Source organism: Melanaphis sacchari, unplaced genomic scaffold (assembly GCF_002803265.2).
Source record: "Melanaphis sacchari strain LSU unplaced genomic scaffold, SCAv2.0 Contig41_pilon_pilon, whole genome shotgun sequence".
In the NCBI taxonomy this organism is placed as follows: domain Eukaryota; kingdom Metazoa; phylum Arthropoda; class Insecta; order Hemiptera; family Aphididae; genus Melanaphis; species Melanaphis sacchari.
The window spans coordinates 44607-65524 of NW_020271269.1; the positions used below are offsets into that span (position 1 = coordinate 44607).

Here is a 20918-nt window from a genome sequence, read left to right on the forward strand (position 1 = left end):
TGAGTCTCAATGTACTCGTATAAAATACGAACCACTTCCAGAATCAGTTTATTCGTACGATCATTCGGCACATGACGTTATAACAGTATAATTTGATGCGCACACGATTCACGAGGAATACATTCGTTTGCGTATTATAACAACGTATAACAATAATATTATACTTTGTTGCAATAAACGATTTTGTTGGAAACGTAACCGTCGCTGCAAAAAACTCGTCGATGATTCATTCGCGTTTGCCTCGCCGGATCGTTTTTATTATAGTTGCTGCTGGCTAGATACGTCAAGAACTGAAGTGGACACTAATAATTATTGTAATAATAATATCACCATGTGCGATTTTAATTCGCTTAAAGTTTTACGGAATTTTTTAATACAACAATAATAATAATAATAATAATAATAATACGATTTGAAAAAATCAGTCGGCGGCTGACTGTTGAGCACGCGTGTTACGTGTTACGTTTTTAAGACGACGAATAAATCGTATAACGATTATAAAATGTTATTGTAAAATATGTCTTCGTAGTGCAATGCAGTGAGAAGGTATTATGTGAACGTTCACGTTTCAATCTATCTATCGTATCAAAACGAAAATACCGATTAAATGAAGTGCTGGCGCTATTCTGGATTGGACACGGTGTTTTTATTTATAAAAATACAAAAAACATTTATCACAGGTAAGAGGACGTGATATTAATTATTATACACTTAAAATATATATATATATATATGTATGAACTGAACAAATTAATAACTACCTCCTTAATGATTCATTTTTTATAGACAGTATCTTATCTTAGAACCTTGGAATACGTTTATACTGCGTGATTAACCACTCAACATAATAAAACATAATATTTGTATCATCGCATTTTCACACCTTCAGTACATATTATTTTAATGTACAGTTAATATCTTCAAACAACGTCGGTGTTACAAATGTGAAATAATTCGAATTATATTTCATGTATAAGTCTGAAAATTGTTTATGCTAGAAATATCGTTATGTTGATCGCTATCACTTGTAAACATATTTAAGTGCACTAAGACTAGACGAAATTGCATTACAACAAATACATCAGACATCGCGACCAGATGAATCAATTCGACAACATTATAAAGAGCCAATTCACATTTTGTTCTTAAAATGGGTATGGATTATAATCGATAACTATCAACTGTAATAGTGGCTTATAATTTTATCATTATTTTCGTCTTTCGATGCGTTTTCATATTTACCAGCAATAATTGTGCGTGTATATAACTTCTGTTTTGTAGAAATAATAACGAAAAATCACGTAACCGCTATCACTGGATCGTCGAATATGAATTTAATACTTGGCATATGTCTGATGGGCATTGTTTCGCTGACAGCGGCACAAACCAGAGTCAAATGTTTTGACAACAATAACGGCAAGGATAAAATGGGCATAATATTGGACTGTTCCAATATGATTGGCAAAAGTCATCTATACAGTATTGAAGAGTGGATTCGATACCATGCGTTTTTCGATGACGGAATTCTTGCTAATCGCGTATTGAATATTAATCTGGAAAACAATAATTTACAAAAAATATTTACACTCCCGTTAATGACATCGTTGAAGAAGTTGTCGTTTAAATACAACAACATATCGTTAATTGAAAATAAAGCATTGACGAATTTACCAGCACTCGAAGAACTGGATCTAAGTTACAATTCGTTGAACAGTAAGTAAATTATTTATTTTACGTAAAAACAGTTTTGATAAAAGATAAAAAAAATAAAACACTAAACCATATAATTTATTTAAATATAGAGTTTTATTCATTTAAATCATACTCTAAACCTCCATAAATTATCTTATCTAATTTTTAATTTTTAATAGTATTTTTTTAAATAAAAATATTGCATCTCATAACTCATAAGTGCATGTATAGCGTATAGTAGTTATGTATAAATATATAATATTCAAAATACCTGATAATAATTAACCACAATAAAAAAATCAAATTTTTCTTTTGAATATGACATAACATAGACAAGTATTTTATACAAATTTATGATTAGTATTAAGTGGTTACGTTCATGATAACTAAAAAAAAATCAAGAAAACTATGTTTTTTAAGTTCCTTACTTTGTTAGTAATTAAAAACTATTATATTAAAGTTTTTTAAGCAACCAAAATTTGATTTTTTTTTTTTTTTTGAGCACTTTTAAATTATTAAAATATAATTAGGTACTTCTTCTCAGACGATTATTGATATTTTATTGTAATTAAAAAACGAATAACCGTAGATATTTTAAATGTTTTTTAAGAGTGTGTATAATTATTCTTATATTATAGAATATACATGATAATATTTTCAATATATTATGACTATTTTTGAGTTATTTATAGACATTTTCAATTTTCAATTTTTTTTTTTTAGATTCATAAGTGTCGATAACAATATTTGTATTAGGTCAAAAAAAATTTGTTATTATTATATGTTTTTAAAGACATTTTAAGTTAAAATTTGGATAAAATTACATACTTACAAATTATAAATAACAATATTCATTATTTTGTTATGGTTTAAAAACATTATTTGTGGAGACATAAAACTTTTACTTTTATTGATATTATTATATTCTGAACATACAATAATATTTTTAATTGCAATATTTACTTAAAAAATGTATTCAGCCTACTGTATTAATATTTACTAAAATTAACCTAAATTACTTGAATTAATTACATTAAAAAAAAAATAAATAAATAAACCGTCTCCGCTTAAAATCATTATTAATATATAATGATATATCATTTAATTTTTATTCAACACAGCTATCACAGTGACCCACTCAACATCTACAGTTTTGTAAAGCGGCAATTACTTGCCCGTCTTAATACATTTTTGTAAAAGTTATATTCATTTTATATAAGATTCTAAAACACTATAACAGAAATATAAATCATTGTTTTTTTTTTCAATCAATAATAATAATAAATAAATAATTTAGTACGCCACTATCCTGTCTTGAAGTATACAGAACTATGCAGAACTTGTGCAATTATATATCATATTTCATATGACAAATTAAAAGTTAAAACTATGAATTCCAAACAACTTTAAAAAAATAGAGTGTAGGTTAGGTCGTCATAAATACGATTTATTTTTTGATAGAACTTGAGCACGCTGATCAAATCTAATTTTAAAATCTGTATACTCTCATAATGTATTCCATTTATAGTTAATTAGTTTTTATTATAATGAATTAATATAATTAATATGTACCGTAAAGAGCAATTACTAAATATGTATAGTGAATTAATTATTGAACACCATGTTTATGAGAAAAGTTGTTCTTTGTGTGGTCCTTTATAATAAACTAACTAAAAAGTATTAACCAAAGAAATCACTTTATTGTGTAATCATTAGTAGCTGTGTCGACTGTCGAGTGTACCTCGACATTGAGTAGGTCAAATTCAATCATTAATAATTATATACATAAAACAATTATGAACGGAGACAGTCTGTTATCTATATTAGTAAATTTCTTACGATGAACTATAATTTATCAAAGTATTGAAATTAGTAATATAGTAGGTTGAACTAATTTTTGCCAAAAAATATTAACATGATAATTTTAAGCTCAGAACGTTTATAAATAAATGTTTTGATTATGTATTTTTGATATCTTGTAATTTCGTAATGATTTCAACTTACAAAGATATTTGTATTAAATTGTCAAGATTTTTAACTCACAAGAAAAATTCAACATACATACTTGAATTTAAAAAAAAAGTCAATCATTTTAAATGTTTATGAATTGCACAAAAAATCGAAAATAATTGAATATATTGTTACTGATTACTTATTAATTATTGAATTTATTTATGTAGAAAATATTAATTCAATTCTTACCGTTATTTATTTTGAAATTACAGAAAATTGCTTTTGAAAAATAATAGTTTTATGTACAAATTCTCGTTTTTCCAAAATTGTTTTTATTTTATTTAATTACTTTGATTAGTAATTACAGGAAATATTTGACTATTTTTTATCCAAAGTACCAAATAGATCAAATTTTCTATCTCAAACTACCCTCAAAGCTTAGGATAATAATAATACATTAGATAACCAACTATTCAAATATTAGATAACATTCATTGTTTTACTCAGAACCTAAAATAGAGGACTTAGCAACCCTCTTTTTTTGTAATTGAAAATTTCCACTGTGCAATCGTTTTATTTATCATGTTGTTCATTATAAAATAATGACGCCAATGACGGTATACTTATAACATGTATAAGTATCTAAAACTTCAAATAACATTTTGTTAACTTTTCACTGGTTTTGCAAAGAACAATTTCAGTTATAAAAACAATTATTTGTATCCATGGAAATTGAAATTACTATAGGGTGGAATGGTAGATCTAATTTGATTAACCTTCGAAGTACGTGATTCAATTAACCGCTGTAAATTGAACGAAGAAACTGTACAGACAAACAACCCATAAGACTATATTAAACTTTCACAACGACCGTGTAGATAGATATGTTGTACATAATAGTATACATATACTTTACGTAAGACGCCGGGGAACATCCTAATTCATCGCCATGCGAATTCTATTGAATTTGGTTCATTTATATTGACTAATTAGCAATTAAATTACAATTTACAATGTAGTATACAGAGTATGTAAAACTGCTTACATTCTTCAAGTTATATGCATAAATTTCATCCTTTCATAATATTATGTCATAATAACGTATGATGTAGTAGCATGCACATTATACATTATATTAATGAACTATCTATTTAATTTATACATTGGATATCGATTAAAAATTTAAATAAAAAATAAAATTATCAACAAACTTACTTACTGTAGCTAATTACATAAAATTATTAATAATTTAGACAATTGATTATTTAGCTATTGATCGATAAAACAATATAAAATGTCGATTTAATTATATAAATATAAAAACAAGTGATAAAAATTTCGATGGAACATTTTTGAAAATTATAGTTTATAATTTTAAATACTATACTAGACCACCAAGTATTTGCAATAACTAAAAACAAAATAAAGATTAGTGAATGTTTCAGTCGATCTTAAGACATTCAAAACACCCTTCTGTGTACATTAATTAATAAAAGGTAAATATTATGTTCCATTTTTGTTAATTTTATAAATTATAATTTAAAAATGTCATAATTTTTTTTTACTTAAACTTAAAAACACTTCTAAAAAAAGTTTGATTTTTTTGTACTGTGAAAATTAAATTTTTTTATTTAGACCTGTACAAATATTTAAAAATATTAAATAAAAACAATTTTTGAAGAAAAAAAATTGCAATACAAGTATAAAGATAGCTTGAAATGTATTTAACTTTTTAAAAATAAAAAATAATTTAGAATTCAATATAAATAGATATGTATTTTAATATTATATTTTACTTTAAATAGAAGGTAGGTCTGTGATGTCAGTTTTTCCTGAACTTAAAATTACATTTTATTGAAAAATACAACATTTTCGTTGAAAATGTATCTTAAGTTTTAGTTTAACTAATAAATAATAATAATGTATTAACGTTTATTTCACAAGGAAAATTAGTTTAGAGAATCATTGATATATACTATTGATATAATTCGCCATTCTTGTAGTAGAACTCAAGTTATTTTAATTTTTTGAATTGAACAAAGATTTAAATAATGTTTTAATGTAATCATTCCATATATTACATCAGTCAAGTTTTATTTTACTATACACAAGCCAGATAGTTCGTCAGACGTAGGTAACGAAAGATATTATTTAGATAACCTGTTTTAAACGTAGCTTTAGCCTATTTATAAAAACATGATTAATATTTTGTTTAATTTAACTTAATAATTTTTTTATAAATTAGCACGAATTTTTAAATGGAAATTTAGTACAGATAAATTATAGAATAACTAACAATAAAATAAATGTATTAATTATTATTGTTATTATTATTAACACGAATCCTTATTTAAAAAATATATATATTTATACTTATATTGTCTAAACTAATCATTTAATAAATCTTGTGTCAAATCATTATTTTTTTTAATTAGTTTGGTAATATTTTTAAATAATAAGTTTATTACAAATGCATTATTTAAAGTGAACTTATGAAAATAATAGTTAAAATTAAATTAATAATTTTAATACTTGAAGTTTAAAAAAAAAATACCCACATAGTATTAATTGTATTTACTGTACTTTGTAATTAATTTATTGTATAATATTAAATATATAGTGAATGACAATGAATATAATTTATCTTAGGTCATGAATTACGTCCATCTGTTTTTCGTCGTTATCAACTCCCAAACATACCAGTTACGAACGATCCAGCGTTAAGAATCCTTAAATTAGGATACAATAATATACATTCTTTGCCACCAAATTTTTTTCAGTATTTAACGAAATTAGAAAATCTTGAATTGAATAATAATCCTTTATTGGTGATTGATCAAAACACAGAAATCTCCTTAGGGTATTTAAAAAATCTTCAGGTAAACGATTAAATCTAGTGTTAATAGCATATAATATAATAAAAATAAAAATATTGCAGGTATTGGATTTAAGCAACACAGGTATATCAGACTTCCCACCTGGTATGTTTTCCCAATTGTTTAATGTCCAAACGTTATATCTTAACGGCAATAAGTTCCAAAATATACCAATGGAAATTCGTACCAATCGTAACATGTCTCTAGCATATCTGAATATGAACGCTAATCCTATTAGTAATTTGGACAGTGAGTCATTTGTCGGTCTGGACCAACTTCAAGAACTCGTTATCAGTGGTATGCCTAATTTGACCGATATCGGGTACAGCACATTTGCGCCACTAAAGAAGCTCGTAATATTACACATGTCATACAATCCCAGTTTGTCAAACATCCATTATGACGCTTTCGTAGACAATACCGGTCAACAACAGTCACTAAGACAAGTAATTGAAAACAAAGATGTTGGTGAATAAATGTTTTTATAAAGTTTCGCTTTTGATTTTTAGCTATCAATAAGTTATACGAACATTAACAGTTTAGATTCAAGACTCTATCCTTGGTCAATGCTTGACTTATTTGACGCTAAAGGTAATCAATGGACGTGTGACTGTAGATTGTCCTGGCTTGCAGATTATATCAATAAAACATTTGCAGAAATACCAGAAAACCTATTATATTATCGGTAATATTGAATTAGTATGTTAAAGTTTTTTAAACATTCACAAATCATTTCATTAGAAACTTAACACTACGAAACGTTTTGAAATTATTAAAGAAACGTCTTGCAATAATCTTACTTTAATTTTATTGCACAATGTACATACTTGTATTTCTATGATCCGTAAATTCTCTATCTTAAAATATGCTTTGTATTTTTCCTCCGATAATCGCCATTTCTATTAGATTGTTCTGTAATTCACTAATTTCTTAGTCATCTCTAAATAGTGATAACTTTTATTGAAATATCATAATTTTTTTCAAAGTATTATTAAGTATCTATTTACTTTATTATTCATTTGTAGTTTTAATGTGCATTTATGTATTTCAGATGTAACGAGCCCAAAAACCTGTATACCACACTAGTATCTCAATTAAATGAACACATCGATTGCGACGATTATAACTATGATTCTAATCATCATAGTCACGGTCACGTCACACGACTTCGACATTTAGTCATCGTCATCGGATTAGTAATTGGCATTCTCGTGTTTGGCTCATTAATAAACATGGGTTGTAGGGAAATAAAGAAGGTGTTAAAACCTAGGATATATGTTCCGACTGGATTTAGCACCGGTGTAAAATACAAGCCTGCAGATTTTGAAGAAAATATAGACACATTAGAAGTGCCTGTCAAAAACACAATGATCCATGGACGATCGCCAATAGTTATAAACAATACAGACTGAAATTTTAAATTTTAAACATTTTGGTTAAAAACAAATTTGAGCCAAATAATGTGAAATATTAAGCAATATTATTTTGTTGTAAGACGACGTGTCTAGGTATACTTACTATACCTATGTATGTATGTATGTATGAATAATTGTTGTTGATTACAATAATAAATGTTATTTTTACTTATTTATGTACTTTAATTTATTCGTAAGTTTTATAATATGTATGAAATGGTATATTATATTAATAAATACCTACTGTATTATGTTTAGTGAAAATAAAATACCCGACGTTTTAACCTACATTGTCTCTCTATAGTCTCTACATTTAATTCAAAACGTTTTTTGAAGCGTTCTCAATTTACACATTCTTGCTCTTAGAGGTCTTTAGGGTCTTGTCACAGGTCCATTGCAACGACTCAACGACCAAGGACACTTTTCGTCCGTTTCTGTAAAATGTCTAGTGGGCTTTTGACATAATGAGTTTGTCTCATCACATACACACGTAGCTGTAATGAGGGCACAACGTCAAGGGGTGTGTTTTTTCTTTCTTTTAGTTCATTGTTGACGAGAACCGGAAACCCTTGATGCCGGTTATTGTTGTGTTCTATGTGCCAAAACGCTTTGTATACATAGAATTATTTTTAACCTTGTTACTGAACCTGTGTTCATATTGTTCTGAAAAAAAAAAAACACAAAATAATAACAAAGGAAGTGAGAAGATTTTTATTTAAATAATTTTCATAATGGAAATTAATTTTAAAATATCAGTTTAAACTATGCATATAATAATTATAACCGACCTATAAAGTATCTTTTTAATTTATATTACGTATTATAATTTATAGGTAATCGTACAAAAATATAACTTTCTACAACTATCGCTATAGGCCATACATCAAATTATTTGTATTTATATGTAGATAATAAATAGTTTTATATACGAGTACATTGCCGGTTTCTTCAAAAAACAACAATCACAGGTTCTCGGTTGACGAATAAAATAAAATATGCATTACTATTATTTTAAGTAACGCGTGTAAGTGGATCACTTGATATATTATCGTATCAATGATCCAAGTAAAATATAATTAACGATCTATTGAGTGGTAGACGTAGAGTATTTAAAAAAAAAACAATTTTAAATGATAGCCTCAGCTAAAATAATTGGATGTTAGTGATTTAGATATGATTAAGATATAATTCTGCTTATGAGGAGATTTAACGTGGATTGAAAATGTACATAGGAAATTAATGATGCGAGTACACAACTGGCTTTCTAGTTTAACGTGTAGATTTACTGACGTAAAGGCATAAAGCGTTTTTTCAAATATTAAAAAATAATATATATATTAAACTTTTAGATAAAAAATAAATAGTAAGTTGATACTAAAATAATTTTTTCGTATTATAAATGTATACAAACAATGTTTGTGTGTAGGGTAGCTATAATTTATTGAAATAAATTATATAGGTATATTAAAGAAATTTATCGCATCATGTTTGTTGTTCATGGGCTAAGCGATTGGCTTTGTGTGGTGTGTCGTTAATTGTTATATTATATTATAATATAATAGTTGTGAGAATTTACTTTTATTCGATAATTGTTAATAGAAAAAAATTGTTAATAATGTTTTTGTATTATCTACACTTACAATACGTTTTCATTTTAATTAAAGAAAAATCGAACAATTATTAAAATTTTAAAAATGAATAGTTATGATAGTTTTTAATCTGAATGTTTAGAATGTTTAAATACATATTTTGAAAGCATATTATCTTTGTGGTTAGCTATTAATAAATTGTTTTGCATTCCACGCGCAATTCTGAGTATTATCATCAATGTATTATCTTTCTCGTACACGTAATTAATTAATACTATTAATACACACGTGTATGCGTATTGCCTATATACATATAAATACGATGCAAGTTATTATTTAATTACAACATTATTAATAATAAATATTAACGCACAATCAATATGGTATTATAATATAAAATAGTGTTGTGTACAGAGCACACATATACAATAAATTATTGTTAAGGTCAGGATTTCAATCCAGAGTGCATCCTGTGCTCTAGGAATTAGCATCCCATAAGCTGCTAAGTGCTAGACAATTTATTTTATTTAACAAATATAGGTACTTCAAAGGTGACATTTTTAAATTACATTTTTTTAAATTGTTAGGTCATTTAATTATTTTTTTATGCGTATTGATACATCGTTCTAGCTTTTTGTGATGGTTAAAAAATTAAAAATATAAGGTATATCAAGAACTATTATTTTCATAATATTTGCTTACTTTAGGTATTTTTTAACTGTACCAAATGTCAATCGTTCTATTTATGAATGCGAATATGCGATAAATCGTATATTCAAATAGATAACAACTACTTAATCAGTTAATCGTGCAGGTCATATCGCAATCGGCTTTTGCTTTGACTACATTGTTAAATTTATTTTGCATGTCCATGTTCGGTATTGTTAAAAATTTCAAAAATTAAATAATCGTTTTTCTCTAGTTTACACACTTATTGAAAAAAGAAAATCGGATTATTTTTAACAGGCATTATTGCGTCGAAATTGCGTTTAGATAATTTTGATTTTTTTGCCAAGCATATTTGATATTTAGTTTTTAGGATATTTAGATCCGAGCCTTGATTTTTATATATAATATATATACTAATATACTATAAATATATGTCATAAACTGATCAACCTGCAGTCTAAAACTCCATTGGTGAACTAAAGTTTTTATATAGCAATGAATAAAATAATATAAGTAATACTTTAACGCAGTAGCTATCAAAATAATTTCGGAGAACTACTGATCAAATATGATTTATACCTATATTTGAATAGTGGAAATCTCACGGAAAAAAATATCCACTATAACTGCTCAAATAGTAAAAAAATATTTATGTATACCAGTAACGTCGGCCGGTTAGCTTAGAACTTAGATTCTTAATCTTTTCTGGACCATGGGCCCCTTTGAAATATGAAATACAATCACGGACCCCCTTCCCACCAAATATATATATATATAAATAAATATGATTTTTATTTTAATTATTTTTTAATGATAAATGTAAAACGTAATACTATATACTAATTATTAGTAGCACTCACAGCCATCCCGTGGATCCCAAGTTAAGAACCTATATGGCTTAGAATGTTATTTTTCTACAGCTAAAAATGTCGTCACACCTAAAAGAAGTTGCTTATCAACTGAGAACCTAAACTCATCAGTATTTTTGTACCAAAACCTCGAAAACTCTTGTAAATTTTTAAGTCTAAAAATATATTTTGTCAATTATTTTTACTCGTAAGTTTATTGAATTGTTTCGTAATAATTTTTTTTTATTTATCATTTAAATATATTATTTATTTATTTATTCGAGTTTTTTACTGATCTTTAATTGATATATATATTTTTTTTTATTTGCGTACTGTATATAAAACAATCGACTGTACTATTGTTACGTTTAGTTATTTCCTTTAACTTTTTCGTTATCGTTTTGTTTAAAACGTAGTATTAGTTATAACTCACATTCAAACAACTTTATTTATTAAAATTAGATAAAAAAAAAAAAAAAAAAAATAGAAAAGACAACGTGCGCGTATAAATCAGTCACACGGATTTAAACGTTCATTTACCCGCGGTGCGTTTTATTTGGATACACAGACTTTAATGCCGTTTTTAAACGCCTGCGAAATAGAGACCTCTGATCTATGTATACCTATACGACGGTACCCATAACATGATACGCCACACAACAAGCCGTCGCGCACCACCATCGTCCGCGGGCGCGATAGGCGGATGTTCCGTGTGCCGTACACGAAATCACCATAACGGTTAATATTCATAACGGCGAGTCTGTTATGCATATAATACGAATAATACACGTACGGCGGCGGCGGGGGTCGTGTTGTTATTATTATTATTATTATTATTGTGATTATTATGAGTATTATGACACTTCGCGCCGTCTAAAGTTCCAGATTCACGTATTAAACTGTACGTATATAATACGAGTATTATTATACTCGGGGGCCGCACACCTCCTCCGCCGCCGCCGCCGCCGCGCAAAGGCGGACGCTGCTGAAGTCGGGTCGAGAATAAACGTCGTCATCGCATTCAATCGCAATAACCTCCATAATATTATATAGCCCCTTTAGTATTCCGGGACTTTGCTGCGGGTCGCCCCATAGACAATGGGCTAAATGAAGAACGCAGACGTGCCGCAAAACGCCCGGACCGCCACTCCGCAGCTCGCCACTGCCGCCGCCGAAGCTTTACCGCGTGTTTTATACATTTTTGTACACGCGTATATATTATTATTATTATTATTATTGCTATTATGTATACATAAAAGCCCGGAAAGAAAACTGGGCGAAATGATTCGATTTGCTCCGATTCACTCTTTCCCCCCGCGACTGGTCCCGCACTGTGCCGATGTATTTTATGCGCATACATAATACTACCATATAATATTATACTTTATGCGAAACGCGCCTTTTATTATAATAATAATAATAATAATAATAATGTAAATACTATAGGTCTATATAGCTGCCCCGCGCGCACGGATGAGGCTATGTAACCATTGCGGACGAAATAACCCGATTAAACGCCACCCCGTAAACACGTGTACATACATATAAATATATTATCGATGTGTGTGTGTGTGTGTGTGTACGCCACGTACCATATAAATATAGATACGTATATACATAATATATACATATATATAATGTTGTATATGTATAGGCATATATATATATATATATTATATATACAGACTTCCTCCGTGTACATAAAACGAATCAAAACACGGGCGCCCTTTTATTATTAAAATAGAATTATAACGAGGGAAAAAAATATCGTATCCCGCCATGTCAATATGTTTTTCGGGCCCTTTTGAAATCGGCTACAACAGCACCGCTGTCGTTGCCGTCGTCGTCGTCGGCGGCGGCTCAAAAAACCTCGCCCCCCCCCTACCCGTATTTGTTTTATTAACTCCTAAAACATCACGCACGCACCCCTTCATCTGAACGGAAGCCAATAATGTTACTCAATATTATATTATACACTCGCACGGCGCACCTTAATACTTATCACAGCGTTGATCCTCTGCTCATTTTTTTAAACGCTTTGATTCTATACATCATGGCAACAATGTGTATTATATAGCTTATTGTATACGCGGTATACCTATACCTATGTGTTAATATTGGATATATTAACTATACGTTATTATTATTATTATTATTATTTTAATACCTTATTACTATATTATGTAACTTATAAGTAAGTATGTTATTTGCTTCTCTCGAATTTCAGATAGACACCGACCAAAGGACATTTTCGTGTCCACTTTGAGATAAACAGCGATAAATAATTACGTAACAAGAAACGAAGTGTAATATAAAACAACCATACAGGATTTCCTTATTTAATACATATTTTCACTTATACCTATTATAGAATTGTATACTAACATTTTTATTTTTCTATGATGGTCATAATACTTTCCTTCCGGGCCATTCAAGTGCAACACGTGTTTTACATATAGGTAGGTATATTAAATACATAAATACAGAACATACCTACTTTTATAATGATAAACGGTTTGATCAAAATAATTAAACACTAAATATTTTGGTTAAATTACATTGAATTTAATTTGGCTTTTTTTTAATGCACTACTTTCTAAAAAATTCAAATTATCAACTTTTGTAAATCGACATTTTTTTATGTTTTTTCAATCTCAAAAATCGAGTGATTAAGAACCAAGTAGTTTCAATGCATTTTATAAAAGCGTATTGACTCTAAAATACGATAAATACTTGCATCATAAATTAAAACTTTAACTTATAATCAATCAGTCAGATTTTAAGATTTAAAAAAAGTTAGTAGTCAAAGTTGTTAAAAATAAAATAATGTTTATAATCATACTGTGTATATTGAAAAAAAAATAAAACACCCACACATAAAGATTAAATTACATTATAAGTATTAATAGTTGTTTTCCACTCTGACTTACTTTTCGTAAATATAATTTAACTATTATTATAATTATAATGATTTTCCAGGGCTGGCGTAGTATATTAGATACTTAAATGTGTAAATTAATACAACATAACGTACGACGTAATACCCCGGAAAAACCCAAGTTCTCTGGGCGTTGCAGGCAATAAAGAAGTAATTGGCGTCGTGCACGTTGACGGCTAATTAAGCGGCATTAAAAACTCTGACATTCTCATATTACTTGGTTTTTGAATGCCCGTCAACGACGGTAGCGGCTCGAGAGGGACACGCGCCGTTTACATAGCCTTTCTCTAGGGATTCGCAAACGGATTTAATGGCCTACTATTATTTGTCAGACAACATGAACTTGACTCGAATATGTCTACACGAGTAACTACGGTCTATCGTATAGTTATTAATCCTCTGCCCTCCCCTCTCCGCACAAAAAAAATATAATAATAATAATAATAATAATAATAGTAAACACATTGAATACAATTATGAGTAGACCGGAAATTTCCTTGGTTAAGTTAGACTTCTTAAACATTGTAGCGATGATAATAAACTGAAAACAATAATATTTCAAATTATAATATGATTTTAAAGCCCATAGGGTAATTACTTTATTTTATAAAATGTTCTACCTGTTTTAAATGCAGACCAATAATATGTATTATACAACTAGCAGTCCCGTGCACTTCGTTGTCCGTACAAAATACATTTGTAATAAATTTGGTTGACAAATGCTAACATTTAGCGTGATGAATGTGGATAAATAATATTTTTGGTTTCTTAATTCGGTGTATAGATGATATTTCCGACATATCAACTAAACATAGCTATCCCACGTTCCCATGTACATTTTTTTAACCATTTAAAAACATAATTTCATTAAAATAATTTTTTATTTGGGTGTCAGACCAAATGTTTTTTTTTTTTTTTTAAGTATTCTTCAAAGTTTCTATCGATTTTCTAAGATTTCTTTGTAAATTACTCGTATATTGTTCGTTATTATGATCGGAGACGTATATAGATGTATAGATTGTTTTCTGGGCTTACACGGGAACAAGTAACATAGCAGTTATCTTCGAGCACTTCGTTGCCCATGAAAATTATGTCTCTTATGTGGTTTAAACTTTGTTCAATTTTTTATTTATACTTGTCACCCCTCTCCTTTCTTACGTCATACCACGTTTCATTTACTTTCATAAATTTAACAAAGGACAAATTAAATAATTATGATAATATAAGATGATTTTAGTCATTCTGATTTCAGATTCAAAATTTATTCTAGAGTTATTCTCGGAAATAATATTGGTATAACTGGAAATCACAACAAACAGTAAGGTATTATTATTTATTATAAATAATGATTTTTACGTAATTTTTTTATCTATCAAACATTATTTTGTTAATAAAAACAATTGTAATTATTAATTATTATTAAAACCGATATTATTGGAATAATTGAGTTTATATACAATATTACGATTTTTTACACACTATATTATGCTTTATTTTGGTAATATATAAATATCACTAACACATATAATATACCTAATTCATTTTTAAATAATATGAATTAATTTTATATACAAACATAATCATACTTAACTTTTTTAACTTTTATTTATTTATCATAAATAAAAATGTTTATGCCCATAAATTTGAATAGAAATGAACTTCAGTTTCAATAAAATAATAATTAATAGCAATTTATTAACTATTAAAACTACAATAAACTATAAAGAGTCTAAATATAACACTAATATCATTAATGGAAATCAAGAGAAGCCCTCAAGCCTCCTCCATAACAAACGAATAAAAAAATAATTGTAATATTTTGCTAATAAATATTGTTAAAAACATTTACAAATAGCACTATAAGAATAATTACAATAGGTAGCTATATAAAACAGTAATTACTTAGCGTTATATTAAAATAACAAATAAGGAAAATCGAGTAACTTGAAAAAATTGTTTCGGCAGCAAAGTAAATTTCAAGTAGGTACCTCATCATTGAATTTGAAAAGTAAAATGTTGCCAAATTATTCTTGATATTTTTAAAGTGTAGTAAGAAAATCTTTTGAGGAACCTACCCGAGAAAAAAATGATCAACATAAATCAAAATTACGAAATTAATAAAACGAAAAATTGAATTTTTCGCCGTTCATCAAAATAAAGATAGGTACAGTAGGTACACCAATCTTGTTTTCACATACCTACACAGTAGTTTTTTAAATTAAATTAACTTATATCTGGAGAAATATTTTAATTTTTATAGTTTAAAAATTAAGATATTAAAATTAATTAACATATAAGTACATACTTATTACTATTTAGTGCAAATGTATATATATTATTTATTTCAAATAAAACAATGAAATATATTTTAGTTTTTAAACCATCTAAAATATTTAATAATTAATCAACACGTACATAATTACAAAATGATTACATAATGAAAATAGTTGAACGCTAAGATTTAACATTTTATTATTTACTGACCGTAAGTTAGGTAGTGTGTTCCATTTAATAATAATAATTGTGATTTGATTTGAAATAGTCAAAAGAAAAAGTATTCAACATTTCATCGAGTGGAGAATACTCATTTTAACTTACTTTAGAAATTGATTTCTGCATTTATATCAAGATTCAATAAATAAATCGATTAGACTACACTATTCTATCTGGTCGAAAAAATGATTGTGGTCGAATCGCAAAGTAATTCGATTTTACCACGAACACGCTGTAAAAGGGATGCACGTATAATGAAGTTCCCGGCTTGTGTAAACGACATTATTACATGGGACTTTAAGCAAAATATCGAAATTCACGCGGATAAACTGAGTTTAGCTCAGCCTTTAAATTGCCAATCACTGTCCCATTATATTGAGAGGCGAACGGAAATCCCTCGAGACGACAATCGGCTTTAGAGCAGCGGTCTTTGCTAAACTTAGGGAGTGTATATAGTGTATACGGTATACAATATACACATACTGTTTTTGTTAAGGGCGGTGGGGGGAGACAATTTATTATAACAGAACTTTTAACCAATAATATGCAGTGTATACATGAAAAATTTTACACAAAAATCAATTTTAACCATTTTAAAAAATTCAAAATTATATTTTAAATTACATAATATATTTTTGAAAATGAAATTAATTTTCATTAAATGATGTGCTTTTATTTTAAACAAACGGGATAAATTATTAAATTACCGAAATTAGTTTCCATATAGAATTAATTTTAAAATGAATAAAACTATTTATAGTAAAAATGAAGGAAATAGACATTTAACCGTACCTCAATTTATTCAATATATGCGAACCAAAGTAATTAGATACTTTTAGAACCTAGAATAAAAATTATTTGTTTTTTTCTTCAATATAGTGTAACATTCATAATTTATAAGTTATTATTTCCAACTAGTTTTTCATATTGTATATAACTATTATTCTGGTTGATACTTATTAATTTTATGCACTATAATGTATTAAATATTTAAAACGAAAAAAAAGTTAAAATTATTTAATATTTTATTTATAATGTTATCTAATATTATAATCAATTAAGTGTCTATTTATTTAAATAATAGTATACAACAATTATATAATATAATGTATTTAATGTTATCTATTTTTATTATACTAATTATTAATTGTGATTTAATATTTACTGACGCTAATTTTGATACTAAATTCAAAACAATTACCTATTTCTTTATAATTACTTTTAATTTTTATTTTAATTAAATTATCATAAGATACTCGTATAAAAAAAATTATAGCATTACATATTTATATGAAAAAAAATCGACAGTTCGTACTTTAGAATAATGATTTTTAAAAAAATAAGTTACATTATGTTATTATACGCCTATTATTATATATACATGGCATTTATTAATAATTAATTTCGTGTAATGATGAGCTGAATTTGACGAAAAAAGAAATCCAATTTAAAAGTCATTCGCCGCGAAATGTCAACTATACCAGTAACGATTACATTCATCTATTGTAAGTATGACCTTTGGGGAGCTGCTGCCGTTAATTTTAAATGGCAACCTCAAAATTGACAATTAGCGGCTGCCGTATTGCGTATTATAGTGTTACTAAGCAACACAATTTAAATTTATACAAAAACGAACAACGCCAATATAGGTATCTAATTGGCTATTGTTTCAACCAAGATTTTTTTCAGTTTCAATTTTATTATGAAGTAGAAAACTTAACTTATACTTAATAGTTAGAAATATTTATTAAAATTGGTATTCACGAAGATAACTGTTTAATTTACTGTACATTTATGAATACATTTAATTTATATATTAAATTTTTAATAAAGGTCGTTGTTTTTACAATGATCAATTTAGTATGGTTTATTTTTATTTTTTATAATAAATAAAGTGATTCGATCATAACTTTTGAACGAGGTTTCTGGTAGAAAAATGAATCTAGCTTGTTTTTTTATAGGTGAGAGTAATAAAATAGTTAATATTATAACGCAATAAAACATCAGTTTTTATTGTGAGTAACTAATTACCTACAATTTCTATATTAAAAACCTAAACCACACGTAATATGAACATAAAGGTATACAAAAACCAAAGAATATTCAGTAATATCACTGTTTATTTTTACAGGCAGTTACCCGAAATTTGAAATAAATACAGTTGGTACCTAGTAATACTAGTATAGGTACTTACAATTTACAATCTAAAAAAGTATACCTATTATTATAGGTCTTATTAGTTATTATATATAAATTCATTCACTTAAGCACAAGATAATGGGATATAAATATTTACCATATTTACCTATATTATTATTCATTAGTTATTACAAATTTAAATGCAATTATGAATATTAATACATTTAAAAATCTATTCTGAGCTGCCAATAAATAATAAATTTGCAATTTTATAATTGATTGTATATGTTTATTCGAAAAAAAGAATATTTGTTGTAATAAATATGTATACGATGAGACATAACAGTATATAATATGAATAATCATTATATTTTAAAGTTTTAATAACCTTAATTTTGTGGCAAACACTATTAAAATTATAACCTAATATTGTCGGTGTAATTTAGATTTATTAACTCTATAAAATTTACTATGTTTGAGAAAATAATAATGATTTTCACTATAGTTTTAAACTATAAATAAATACTTATTATTGTATTAAAATCTATTATTGATTTTTTTTTTACTAATATTTAAATCTTAGAATCAAAAATTACAGTTACTATTAAAACAAAAAACAAACTTAAAATATTAATAATTCTACATTTATTCAAGAATTAACATAAAATTAAAATATTTTATTTACTCTGAGATTTCAATGAGAAAACATTTTTAATAAAATAGATGATAATATGCACTAACTACTAATATAAACATTAACTGATATTCCTATATATAAAAGTTAAAACATGAAAACCTAAAATTATTATTTGAAATTTTTTATACTTTTATAATTTGTATCAATAACATTAACGTTTATCGCGAAATGAGTTCAAATATTGCATCAGGCAAATTTCTTTTTATTCGGAACATGTCTTATGGCACGTATACAGTTTACCTACATGGCCACATGAGTAACGAAATATAGACTAACCTGTTGTAAATATTGCTTGTTCATTGAAACATTATTGAGGCTAAATTTTACAAGCGCACAATACAAGACAAACTTACAAAAATATTCTTTCAGATTGTATTAACGTATTGTAAGTCTTCAATATCACGTGAATTAAGATTTATAATATCTTGGTAAAATTTGTTTAATTCATTTAAATTAAATATCAAATTTATTGTATACTGGATGATCTGTTTAAAATTCAACACTCATTATTTTAATAAACATTGACGTTTTTGAAAATATTTCTTTTACATAATTCTATATTATTACAAACTAATATTTTTGAAAAAAATAATTATATTTTCATTACTTTTTATTGGTATTATTATTATTATTATTATTATTTTTTTTTTTAATGAAAAAATACACTTTTTTGATATAACTCAAAGCGTTTCAATCTACAAAAATCAAATTTAAGGCAATGCGTTTATTAATTATAACTTAAAATACTTAAGAGAACTCATAAATTACTAATCCAAAATTCGATGTTTACACATCAACGTACTCCAAAAAGTATTTTCCTTTGGAATAAGGAAATAAAAATGCATATTTTCATTTAAATTATATATATAACAAATTAAGAAAAAAATATTTTACATTAATAGTTTTTTTCAAGTAATGAATGCTCTATGTTAAATCAATCACCCGGTAAAGTATTTGTAAATAAAACTAACTATGTTAGCAGGTCAAAATGGCTAAATTATCTTTCTCAATTGAAGTTGTAAAAGTCAAAAGCGTTTTAATTTAATTGAATTATTTTATTTTATTACATTAAAATTTATTAACACTAATTTATTGAGAAATTACAATCAAATAATGTGTAAAATGGTATCAGATTTGTGTTATAATAGGTACGTATAGTAATCATTAAAGTTGTAATCAGTATTGTTAGGTTTTTATAATGATGTATTAAATAAGTAAGGTACAAAGGTGTTTGGTGCAGACAATCTCAACAAAGATTATAGATCAGAACAAGCATCACGGTTTCTATTAAAACCCTGTAGCGAGGGTTCATTAAATTTCTGCGTTACACAGATAGAGCACGGATGGTCTGTGCGAAGCACTTGATGAAAATTATGTTTACAAAGGCGTGTTTTTATTAAAATTTAATTAGATGAAGAAAGGATAATGCGTGTAGTGGTTTTCTTTTTACTCGTCATACATCGCGTGTATTCCCAAGCAATTGGATCATCTAAATTTAAAGATAATGCTACGATAGTGTTAAGTATATTGTACATATTATTAGTTGTTTTTTAAATAAACACGTTTTGTGTCATGCGAAATAATTATTTTATATAAATACCCTACGAGT

The 20918-nt window shown here is 26.6% G+C and overlaps 1 protein-coding gene across 1 annotated transcript; it reads left to right on the top strand.

Annotated features, from left to right (window-relative positions):
- The first annotated feature begins 67 nt into the window (after positions 1-67).
- LOC112597477 (carboxypeptidase N subunit 2-like) lies at positions 68-8108 on the top strand. The gene is made up of 7 exons (XM_025343544.1): positions 68-680; positions 787-1154; positions 1282-1713; positions 6295-6524; positions 6584-6967; positions 7031-7206; positions 7573-8108. Exons 2-7 carry the CDS (start codon positions 1151-1153, stop codon positions 7931-7933), a joined length of 1587 nt encoding a protein of 528 aa, XP_025199329.1. The 5' UTR covers positions 68-680; positions 787-1150; the 3' UTR covers positions 7934-8108.
- The last annotated feature ends 12810 nt before the right edge of the window (positions 8109-20918 follow it).